The 12,206-nt window shown below is 36.1% G+C and overlaps 1 protein-coding gene across 3 annotated transcripts; it reads left to right on the top strand.

Moving 5' to 3' along the window:
• The first annotated feature begins 2,918 nt into the window (after positions 1-2,918).
• Positions 2,919-12,024, top strand: LOC133742054 (ADP-ribosylation factor GTPase-activating protein AGD3-like). Of its 3 annotated transcripts, none has more exons than XM_062169747.1 (20): positions 2,922-3,135; positions 3,654-3,730; positions 3,874-3,974; positions 4,517-4,587; positions 5,081-5,143; positions 5,825-5,869; positions 6,577-6,642; positions 6,745-6,792; positions 6,886-6,981; positions 7,153-7,194; positions 7,426-7,641; positions 7,781-7,912; positions 8,029-8,241; positions 8,349-8,435; positions 8,521-8,856; positions 9,500-9,645; positions 9,734-9,833; positions 10,449-10,614; positions 10,691-10,940; positions 11,457-12,024. In XM_062169747.1, the coding sequence occupies exons 1-20, from the start codon at positions 3,091-3,093 to the stop codon at positions 11,569-11,571; spliced, it is 2,415 nt and encodes an 804-aa protein (XP_062025731.1). In that variant the 5' UTR covers positions 2,922-3,090; the 3' UTR covers positions 11,572-12,024. The 3 variants fall into 3 exon arrangements, with proteins under 3 accessions (XP_062025732.1, XP_062025731.1, XP_062025730.1); XM_062169746.1 differs by having other exon boundaries at positions 8,518-8,856; XM_062169748.1 differs by lacking the exons at positions 10,449-10,614; positions 10,691-10,940; positions 11,457-12,024 and having other exon boundaries at positions 2,919-3,135; positions 8,518-8,856; positions 9,722-9,828.
• The last annotated feature ends 182 nt before the right edge of the window (positions 12,025-12,206 follow it).

Raw genomic sequence — 12,206 nt, 5'->3', positions numbered from 1 at the left:
CCATAACGATGACATCTTTTGAGGTGCCACGTATAGGCTTTCAAGGGTGACTTTGTTAGAGGAAAATAATGCTTCGGAGCTTTTCTGTAGTAGACCAAGCAAGGAAATGTGGAAGTCAAGGTAAGAGCTTCTGCAACAACACCCTGCCAGGCTCAACAGCTCCGCCTTTAGGGCATTGTGTACTCCAACTTTTTCTTTATCACCGCCCAGAAAGATGAAGGTGTCAACACACTTCTTGTGATGCTCCAACGTCCACTCGAACGTTCTTGGTGAAGGTGTTGCTCGCCGATCTCCTTCGACCCCGAAACGAGACATGTTCATCAATTCTTGATAGCAATTCTTGATAGCAAATGTACGTGGTTAATTGGTAATTTCTTTTTGTCTGGGACTGAGGTCCTTATATAGTGATTGAATGTCTCAATCCTAACTGGATACCAACTACACGTGGCATTTGGATTCATTTCTAATGAGTGTTAGTGTGGTTTGCAAAATGGGTAAGGAAGTGGCCTTACTCAATATGGATTCGCTTAAGATTAAGAAACGTGCGTAATTAATTCTCAAAAATGAAAAAAAAAAAAAATGGAGAGATCTTAGGGTTTGATATATTATAAATTGATTGCAGAAGGCAAGTGATAAACCCTTCGATGAGTCGCAGAGGGAAAACAAGTTCTTGCATATGTTTCTGTTCGTGGGGCTCCGACACCTCGACCCGAACCGCGAGGCCTCTAAGATCTAAGAAAGCCTTGGAGCACACCCTAACCACATTGATGTAGATCGAGTTCAACTCCATTGAAGGACTGGAGGCTATAAATTAAAGGAAGCCTCATTTGAACTGGTGATTCTTCCACTAAAGAAGCTTCGGCACCAAGCCATTAACACAGAGAATGTTCTTGAAACTTCCAGGCATACAAAGCTAGGTTTGCTGCAAATGACTATTATACGGGCATGATCACCAGGGTTGTCAAGGAACAGGAAGTCTGCTGAGATTCCAGTTCAAGCTGCAATTAATAAAGAGCTCTCTAAGCCTGTGGTTTCCCAAATATTGAATATACAAACCCCAAGCCACAGATCCCCTATGGCCGACATGTTCCATTCAACATTGTAATCAGAGTACTGTGGCGGTAGTAATTACTTATATTCTTCAATCCTCTATTAATTAGGTTTTGTATAAATCTTCTACTTAAGTGCTCACGGGGTTCCATATTCTTGAATGCCTAAGATCAGATTTTGATTTAGCAAGCCAAAAGCGACATGATACAATGATGAATATCATACTCTTTTGTATTGTTCAAAGTTAGATGCTTGGAAATCCATTTGCTATTACAGATGTTTTGTAGTGGTTATTATTATAGCCTCAAAAAAAAAAAATGGAGAGAGAAACATTCACAAAATCGTTCATAAGCTTAATTTGTGGTGTCACCTATATATATAAACCACATCAGGTCTCATTATTAAGTGCTTTTAATCACTGAAACCTGAAAGATAGAGATTTGATCCTCAATTGTCAATGCTCAAACAAGTTTAAGAACATAGATTTTTAAAAGATCTAATGGATCGCATGTTGCACACACTACTTTTAGTTTTTTAATTATGTGGAGGGGGCAAGGAGACTTTGGAATACCATATCCAAGTGTCGCCTTTTGCCAATTGGGAGCAAACAGCTATGGGACCAAAAATCATCATGTTAGTAGTTAACCAAGCCAGTTTTGTCAATTTTCTGATTTGAAAATATAACGATAAAAAATCTAAGATTTCATGACAACTTACAAACAAAAAGAAGATACAGTAAAATAGTAGTATTAATACATGCATTATTGACTTCGTAAGAGAATAAACGGAAAGAAAATTCTGATTGAAGATTTCATGGCAACTTACATACAAAAAGAAGATACAGTAAAATAACTATTCTTATGCATTATTGATTTCATAAGAGAATAAATGGAAAGAAAATTCTGAATGAACGTATCTCATTTCCTCACGTGCTCTTTACTAGTTTTTGCTGTCAAATTTTTTATTTTACTCTTAAACAACACTAGAAACTGCTCACACCCTCTGGGTGTGGAAAAGTGGGTGGTTATCAGTTTAAAAATGGGTAGTTAATATATTTTTTTTATTGTTTTAGTGTTTTGACGATTATGTCCTGTAGAATGAAAATTGTGCTTTGTTTTTTAATATTTTAAGGGTATTTTAGTACATTTTTTTAGTTTTGGCTAACAAAGCCTGTTCTATTAATATTAGTATAGATAAAGTTCGGTGATTGAATACCAAACACGTACTCTTTATACATAGCATTAATTTGGTTAATTGTTTAGCTCTGGAACACACTAAATTTGAGTTGGCTTTAGAGAATTCATAAAGTAATTAAACACTCATATATAGCAAAACTAGAATTCTAATTTCAAGAGATACAACCAATTAATTCACATAACTTTCGAGAACAAAAGTAATTTTCAAAACAATTTGTAGAAAACAACGTACGTACGCAAAAGTACAAGAGACTTGAGGCTTCATCTTCAAACGCCAAATTGTCATAATTAAAACGCGCTTTAAAACCCTATAGCTTATCAAGCCTGGCTTGTAGATTTACAAACTCTAAGGTGAGGTGAAGTGAACTTTTGAAGCAGGCAGAAAGAGTTATGGAGTTTGTAAGTAACTTGGTGGAAATAAATCATATAAAATTGTGACCAAAATTCATGCTCAATTACACTAAAAAAACTTAACTAATGGTTGATTACTTGATTTTGGGGCCTTGCATAGTGGGAAGTTAGTGGTGGTTATTAATACACAAGATTCTTTTTAATTTAATTAATTAAATAGACAATTGAAATGAAAAGGCGGGTGACTTGTAATTTCTTTTTGTATAAAATTTTAATTTTAAATTTTAGTGACTGCCATGAAAAATCGCAGACACCTTCATCTTCCAACTGCACAAACCTCTCCTTGTCTAACAAAAACTTTTCCAAAAAAGCAAAGAAATTTCTGAAGCTCTGTTACCATTTTTGCATTGCCAACATTGAAGCTCTCTCTCTCTCTCTCTCTGAATTGAAGACCAAAGGAGAAGATCGAAGAGCTCTGCATCAAAACTCAAACATGACTTTCGCAAAGCTCGATGATTCGCCAATGTTCCGCCAGCAGGTTCCTTTTTTCTTCAATTTTTTTGCTGCTTCTGTTTATCATAAAGTTTCAATCTTTCTCTGGTTAATTTAATCCGCTTTAAATGCCATAGAACGAAAAAGCTCAAAACTTCACAGCTTTTGGTAAATTTATAGTTAAGAAGAGGGTGTGACATTTTAGAATGGTATCAGATAAATGCGGATGATGAACCATTTTCTGCGTAATGCATAACACAATGGCGTTTTTTTGGTGCATAATCCAAAGTTATGTTTAAGAAGGAAGAGACACCTAAAATTTGAGATATGGTAAAAAATCTGATAGTTTATGGTAACAGTGTGAAACACGGAGATGATTTGGTAATGTGATCTTTAATGGAGTTGATGCGTTGGTGGTTCATTAGTACAAGATGAGGAAAGTTAGTAATTTACTCTAGAAAGAGTACGTAGTTATGTTTGATTCTTAGACATATGCATTGCGGTGCTTGAACACTAGACACTTGAAGTAAGCTATAATTGATCATGTGTTGTTTTCCGAAACAGTTGCAAGGCTTGGAAGAAGGGGCAGAGGCATTGAGGGGAAGGTGTTCTAAGTTTTACAAAGGATGTCGAAAGTACACGTAAGCTTGCACTATCACCTCTCTAGCTCCTTATGTTTTCCATCTGATGTCAGATTCCTTTGGCGTTTGCGTCCTTCACTATGACATTGATGTACTAGATGCCCTTGAAATATCTTTGAATTTTAATCCACTTGAATTTTCAGAGAAGGGCTTGGAGAAGCATACGATGGGGAAATTGCTTTTGTAACTGCCCTTGAAACTTTTGGGGGAGGGCATGGTGATCCTATTTTTTCAGCAATGGGGGGTATGTTTTTTTGTTCCCTTGAAATATGGTTATAGAAATAATATTTAACCTTATGGTATGCTTACTTGAAAATAGTAAACGGTTACATACATATTCGTTCTGCTCAGACTCAGGCTTGTGCTTATTGTGTTTAGGAACTGTATAACCTTTGATCTCACTGAAATAACCAATGAAATCGTAAAGAACCAATCTATAACAAGTTAAATAGGGAGATGCGTGCAGGAGCAACCTCACTGCATACCTTTGCAAATCAATAAAGGATGAAATGAGTATAGGAGATTTCAAACCAGGACCTTAGACCACAGAGCTGCTACTTTTAAAAGCTGTTCGAGAAATGGTCATAAATATAAATCAAACTTGTTTGAATTTTTTAAGTGCATGTCAGTTTTGCTCTTTTGTTGACTGATCCTGCCTTCCTGACTGTAGTTATGCATTTAGAGATCTGAAAATCATGGCTTTATACTTTTATGTGAGTGATTCTGTCTGATTGTTTGTCATTATATTTTTTGTTAATATTTAAAATTCCAAGTTAATATATGCAGGCCATATCATGACGAATTTCACAATTGCATTGAGAGAAATCGGAACATACAAGGAAGTTTTGCGGTCACAGGTAATAATTGTTTTGTGTCATGAACAAAAATGGAATGATATTTGGGAATATACATCAAGATTACCTTTGTCTTTTCCTCCTGATGCTTATGTATTTGTAAAGTTTGTTGGACATTATTCATTACGAGCATCTTCTTTGCTGCGACTCTGTGAGGGCAGGTTTGTGAGAAGAAAAGTAAAAAACCTTGATTCTTTAAAAAAAAAAATAATAATAAAAAAAAATTAAAAACCTTGATACAATATTTGTCCTTTCAGTTGCTAGCTTTCATTAAATGGATACTATTCTGGTGAACTTCATGTCCACATGTTGATTGCGAAGTGTGTATTCTTTACTTGAGAGACGTTGTGAGTGGTCAGTCATAGTTTCCCACTTTTGTCTATGTATAGGGCCAAGTTAGGGGTGGAAATTTTCAACATGACACCATTACCGTATATTGAGTTTTAGTGAGTTGTTCTGATTGACCTTACTGTGCTGAAGTTTCCTATCTTCTCAGGTAGAGCACATGCTAAATGATAGGCTGCTGCAATTTGTAAATGTTGACCTCCAAGATCTCAAGGTACATTACTGTATTATATCAAGGCGGTGCCCAGAATTTTGGTAGTTGTGTTTCTTTTTCAGCAGTCAACTCTGTAATTCCCCTCTCAATTCTCAGTTTCTAGGTTGTTTGAAAAATCTTCTATGACATCTTACATGTTGCTAGTTCAGGAATAACATTTCATCTATTAGTCTCCTTTTTCTGTTGGTCATTTTCCCACAATATATTACAAACAGAGACAGAGGTGCTAGTAATCATTATGGTATTCTCAAGTTAACTTGCAATCTCATAGTGCTAACTACAATCCTCATCCTACAGTAAACAAAAAACACATAAAGCATAATAAGTTAATAACCTATAAAACATATCCACCACATCAATAGAGTGAACTAGTTCACCAAACTGCAAAAATGACTAAGGCACTGCAGCTTCCCAAGTCAACTTAGAGGAAAAAGAGAGGGCAGTTACTAAATGGAGAGGTTTAAACAAAATGCAAACATGAACCATAATGGTGCACTCTGGCTTTGTATAAAAAGTTTTTACTTGAGATAATTGGAGTAGGTACATTTGTTTGAACACAACACATACAAATGTTGCTTGGTATTCACATAGCATGGTGTTGGTTTAGTATCAGCTGTGTTGCCTTCTTTCTCTCGTTTTCTAACCAATTCCTTTTTTCGCTAAAGTATCTCATCGTTGCAGGAAGCCAGAAAGCGTTTCGACAAGGCTTCACTTATATATGATCAGGTAGTGTTAAGTTCCTAAAATTTTGTGCATCATGTGATGTTTGTACAACATATCTTTTCTATTGCAGATAATTTTCTGCACAAATCTTCTCTATTTTTTCATTTAAACTATGGTATGGTGCAACTGCATGTAATTTTTTAGACCTTAATATCTTTATCCATTCATGATGCCTTGTTTTTGCAAGTAGCAAACTAGCAATATCTGCACCTTCTAATGCTACTGCCAACATAGGTGCTTAAGCTAAGTAGTGTGTGAGAGATTTACAGTGATGGACTTTAATTGAGAAGTAAAGAAGAATGACAGATTTAGAATGATTATGTTTGGTATTAAGCCTTCAGTATATTGATTTTATATTTAAAATTTCAGTTAACTATCAATACATCTGTACAGGTCCCCTATGAAAGTTGGTTTCCATTTTAGCAGATGTCTATTCATATGAGTAGGTCTTAATGACACTGGAGAGAGAGAGAAAAAAAAAAAAAAAAAACAGAGAGGGGAAAATAGATGCCATTTTTGTGTCGTAAATTCTGAAATTTCAATGGATTTGATAATGAGCATCCAGAAATGCTACTGAAGGGACCGTTTTAAGTTAAATAAGAGCTGACTTGTATAGACAAATAGACAATTGTCTGAACTGAACACAATTAAAGTCCCACCCATGTCTTCTGATTGTGACTTATGAGGTCAATGCCTATTGTGTGGGACAGGCACGTGAGAAGTTTCTGTCATTGAGGAAGAGCACTAGGCTGGATATAGCTGCTAGTATAGAGGAGGTATGTTCAGAATGGTTTATCTGTGAATCATTATGAGCTTAGATAGTTTGGCGTGGGTGACCATTATCCTTCTATATCTAATTTGGTAGAGAGACATTCCAGGAACTGAATAATGCAAGATCCTCATTTGAGCAAGCCCGCTTCAACCTGGTAAGATATGTTTCACAAAGATATTTTGGTTTAAATAAAGGCACAGTACAGAAGCAGTTAGGCTTTCAATGTATAGTTCACTTGTCTCTGCAGGTTACTGCTCTCTCTGATATTGAGGCCAAAAAGAAGTTTGAGTTTCAGGAAGCTGTTAGTGGGGTGATGGATGCTCATCTTCGTTACTTCAAACAGGTACTGACATAAACATGTGATGACTTGTGCTACTGTAGATTTTTTTCTCTTCTTTTCAAAGCAACAGATTTTAGTGATCAAAAGATAGATACAATAAAGAAAGTGGACACAATGCTCAGAATTTAGGAAAGCAACAGAATAATCACAAAGACATTGCCCCTCCTTTTGCAGGGATATGAGCTACTGCACACAATGGAACCCTATATTCATCAGGTTTGTATGAAGTACTTCCATTCTTTCTTCTAAGTTACCTTTGTTAATGCTTGATAGCATGCTCTTCTTCTGGGCAAGTATCCTGTCAAGCATATATAACAACCCTATTTCTCCTTCTGTTTTTTTCCCTTGATATTTTTCCATCAGAGGCTGCGTACCTTCACATAGTTGGCACCGTCAAATTAATCTCTCTTAGTTGTCAAATTATAAGATACTTATTTTTTGTTACAGGTTTTGGAGTATGCACAACATACGAGAGAAAGTGCCAACCAGGAACAGATATCGCTTAATGAAAGAATAGTAGAGTACAGAAGGCAGATTGATAGGGAAAGTAGGCAGTCCTTACGTGGTGTTCATGGTTCTTTTAGTGGAGATGGTATGCAGACTTTGGCTAGAAGATCAAATAAACTGATAGAGGAAGTGATGCAATCTGCTGCAAAGGGGAAGGTACTTGCAGTTGCAGATATGATATTCCCTCTTTCCCTTTGCGTGACTTCCTACTGAAACCAAGCTGTATTTTTTGAAATCTTTTAGTCTCCAACTTTTAGTTTTAACTTGCATGCTTATGTCTATTAATACATTTCAGATTCAAACCATTCGTCAAGGATATCTCTCAAAACGGTCCTCCAATTTGAGAGGCGACTGGAAAAGAAGGTATTTCATTCTTGATAGTCGAGGGATGCTGTATTACTATCGCAAACCATGGAACCGGTCATCTGTAAGTCAATATCTGGAGGATGTGTTGTAAAGCTTCTTCATATATATATATATATATATATATATATCTCCCACTGCATATTTGATGTTAATTACATTGTTCCTGTCTGGGGGCAGTCTTCTCCACAGAAGAATAATTCCTCCGACTATGGCTCTGGGATTTTGAGTCGATGGCTTTCTTCCCACTATCATGGTGGTGTACATGATGAAAAATCTGTTGCACGTCACACTGTGAACTTGCTGACATCAACAATTAAGGTTGATGCAGACCAGACAGACTTAAGATTCTGCTTCAGGATTATATCACCTTTAAAAATTTACACTTTGCAGGTATTTTTCCTGAACGCATAATGTGGGTTTAGTGTTGCTATTGATTGTAAGGGTAAACCTTGAACACATCATATAGCAGTGGATTCTCAGTTTTGTCAGTGCTGCAGGCAGAGAATGCACTCGACCAAATGGAATGGATTGAGAAAATCACTGGAGTAATTTCTTCATTATTGAGTTTCCAGGCACCTGAGAGGGTAATTGTTCATAATGTGCACTCTTAAACACATGAAACCTTGGATTTGCATAGTGCTAAAATGGTTATTATCAATTATTTAGCAGCGTCTGTTAGCTAGCTCTATGGGTAGCGACGGTCATTTCTCTGCAAGCGAGAGCAATTCATTAGAAAGTTATCCTGATGTTGATCAGACAGCTATTCAGGACCAGTCACCAAAAATATTCACTAATAATTATTTGCGTACCTATAGAAGTTTGCAACCGCATAAGCCGAGTGTGAAAACTGAGAAGCCAATTGAGATATTGAGAAGAGTACGTGGTAATGACAAGTGTGCTGATTGTGGGGCACCTGACCCAGATTGGGCATCCTTAAACCTTGGTATTCTTATTTGCATTGAATGTTCTGGTGTTCATCGCAATCTTGGTGTACATGTATCAAAGGCAAGTTCTCTAATTCCAGATTTATATTTGTGAAAATTTTATGGCTGTCAGTTTGTTCAAATGAAAGGTCAAGGTAGGAAGGACCTATCTAATGTTTGATAGGGAAGCTGGAATACCAGCATTATACTTGTGATTAATAAGCTTGTGAAAGTTATAGTCAGCAAGAAATGGTTCAGAGTGGATTTCATTTTGTAACAGGCCTTATTCAAGATCCAGCAGGTTTCTTTTGATAGTAATGAGCTTTAAGAGATGTTACTCATCAATTACATAGTTTGTTTAGAGCTGATCTGACCATTCTTAGATGATTTACCTGAGTGAGGCTCTGACAATGTACTCAAATGTGTGTCTGTGCCTTGACAATTGAAACTGGACAATTGAAAAGTAATAATGTATTCAGACTAGTTCTATTCAAGTATTTTGTATGCTTATTCTAATAAAAGACAAGAAGGTGTAGATGCAATAGAGATGTATAGGTTTGCCAAGTCTTAACTAAAAGGATCCGGAGCAAGTATATCTAAAATGCTTGTCTTTCTATATAGTTGTCTGCGGATTGTGTATCATGTGTATATACAACTCTGCTAGTATGTCATTCTTCAATTTTCTCATTCAGGCAGTTCTTTAGAAAAAAAAACCTTTGGTGCAGGTTAGATCACTGACACTTGATGTGAAAGTATGGGAACCGTCTGTCTTAATCTTGTTTCAATCACTGGGGAATACTTATGCAAACTCGATTTGGGAGGAGATGTTGCCTTCAAAAAGTACTTCACAGGCTGATGATATTCTTACTGGGTAAGTAATATATGCATATTTTATACTATTTTATATGATTGAAACTAATATTCCTGCTGTGCTAATAACTTGTCAGTTTGTGATGTAGTTTTTTCAAGTCTGATAGAAATTCAATTGATCAATCTCTTATGACAAAGCCCTGTTATGATAATCTGATTTCAGTAAAGGAGAGATTTATTCAAGCAAAGGTATTCTTCAGAGCAATCTGCCTACTTCCTTAGGGCATGTCCTGTTAAAATTTCCCGTTATAAATAGACTTGATGCAGATGATGATAGGAGAATATCTATTATATTTTTCTTACTTGATTAGAAATAATGGTACATGGAGATAGATTATCCTTAAAAATGTTAATTATAACAAAAATCCTTACTTTGCAAAATGTTTTCTGAGCAACTTTGATCCCCTCTGAAGGCTGCGAACCCCTTTTGATGTCTGTGTACAAGGTTGTGTATGTGTATATAATGACAAAGCAGATATGATGGGACAGTGAATGCTCCCTTTGACAAGACAGCCCTACAAACCCCTTTTGATGCTACTTATAGTATCAGTAGCAGGGCTGTCTCGTCATTTTTCTGAGTTCCTCCTACTTGAAGTGATAATGCCTTACCTTAAAGATCCATTATACTTGGAAATTTATTTTGGCATGCATATATATAATTTCATCTGTATGCCACTCTATAGGTTTGTTTTTTCTTATTAAGAGAGAGAGAGAGAGAGAGAGAGAGAGATTGTTTCATTGGTAATAAGTCTTATAAACTTGCTGTTTTTAGGACCTAGAACTGAGATTTTCCTCTAACTGCAGTATGCAGAAAAACGTTTTGTTCGCCCCAGAAAGATCAGTCAGAAACTCCACCCTGTGGAGCAACAGTTGTGGAAAAGTGTCTGTACTAATGACAAGCAAGCTGTTTACCGCTATATTGTCAGCTTTGAAGCTGATATTAATGCTGTATGTGGGAAAGCATTATGTGGTATGCCCCTAGAATCTCGAAATGTTACGAAGTGGATGAGTATAAAAGACTTGATATCAATTTGGTTGGTTTGCAGATAATTCAATGGACAAGCCTTCCTCAAGTAATTCAAATTTATCAAGTAGAAGTGAAGATCGCCTCATAGAAAACATCCCTGAGGGTTGTTCCCTGCTTCACCTAGCCTGCCAAATTGCTGATATTGGCATGGTGGAGCTACTTTTACAGTATGGTGCAAATATAAATGCTTCTGATTCAAAAGGCCAAACGCCACTCCATTATTGTGTTATGAGAGGGAATCCTGCTATTACAAAGATGCTTCTCATGAGGTAATCCTTTGTTAGTGCATTTGTTGTATATAAGTTACAGACTACTTCCCCTCCCCAACACACACAACACGCACATAGTATGTCTGTAGTTAATTACATTACATATCCTGAAGAAATCTTCAGTGTAATCACAACCTTTTCGGAATTAGCTCATTTAACTTTCTGCATACGTTTGGCTTGTCCATGATTAATTATCATCTTCCCTGCTATTGACTTTTGAGTATGGAATATGCTTCCATCTTTAGACGCCCTATTTATCTCTATGACCCGCCTCTCTCTTCTCACTATTAAATGAAATACTGCTAACCTGTTCCAAAGTACTATATCTTGATATTAGCTGTCAGGCTAAACCATGGCCTGGTAGGCATCATATTGTAAATCTGTGTATAACGTATTTTTGGGTATAAAAATCTTTTAGTTCTCTTGATAATTATTCACATTTCATTTATTTATGATGATTATGCTGTCCGATAATTGTTAAAGGCCTCTCAAGCTGTCCTACCTATTCAATTGCAGAGGAGCAGATCCTCAAGCCACTGACAGAGAAGGTAAAACACCATGTAAGCTTGTATCAGAGTCAGCCTTGAATGACAATGGGATGCTTTCTATGCTGACAAACTCAGGCAGATGATGGTTCAAATGAGAGGAGAAATTATTTATAGCGTAAGGAACATGAGTACAGATTAAAAATATGGGATTAATCCCTCTTCATAGATGTAGATTAGTTCAGTTTTGTGGCTTGAGGTAAATATAGGAAATTTGATTTGTTTTTACGTGCTCATGCACTTTTCTTCATTTGCTTTCCTGTATAGAATTTTAGGAGGTTAGTAGCAAATTCTTCTGTTGGTGTATATACGATTTCGAATGCATTTCTGCCAGGGAAAAGAACCAGTGCGTGCAAAAAATATGTGAACCATACCTCTGTCTCGAAGTGCTGAGGTTGAATTTGGGTTGTAAAGTTAAATTATGAATTTAGATTTGCTTCTTTAAGTTCTTGATACTTGATAGGTTATCTGTCTACTATGTATGCTGATTAACTTTTCCATGTTTTTAATATCAAATGAGAGGGAAGAGTTGAGCTTCACATTTTGTTGGAGATTAATGTCTTTAGCATCCTATTAGGCCACATGCTACTCAACACTATATAAAAATTATTTTATTGAAAGTTCTGTTAACTTCACTCAAAATTAATGTGTCAAAACCTTAAAATCTTATGCGATACAACTTAAAGCAGGCTGATATTGAACACGCTGACAACAAAAAGAA

This window comes from Rosa rugosa, chromosome 4, assembly GCF_958449725.1.
Source record: "Rosa rugosa chromosome 4, drRosRugo1.1, whole genome shotgun sequence".
NCBI lineage: Eukaryota > Viridiplantae > Streptophyta > Magnoliopsida > Rosales > Rosaceae > Rosa > Rosa rugosa.
The sequence above is the reverse complement of the archived record's forward strand: the minus strand, read 5'-3'. Positions and strand labels throughout refer to the sequence as shown.

What these genes read in the sequence shown, in the direction of transcription:
- LOC133742054 (XM_062169746.1), top strand. Translation starts at nt 3,091, where the DNA reads ATGACTTTCGCAAAGCTCGATGATTCGCCAATGTTCCGCCAGCAG. An exon ending in ATCTTCGTTACTTCAAACAG is followed by an intron (nt 6,982 to 7,152) that starts GTACTGACATAA and finishes CTCCTTTTGCAG; the next exon opens with GGATATGAGCTACTGCACAC. An exon ending in GCTGATGATATTCTTACTGG is followed by an intron (nt 9,646 to 9,733) that starts GTAAGTAATATA and finishes TTTGTGATGTAG; the next exon opens with TTTTTTCAAGTCTGATAGAA.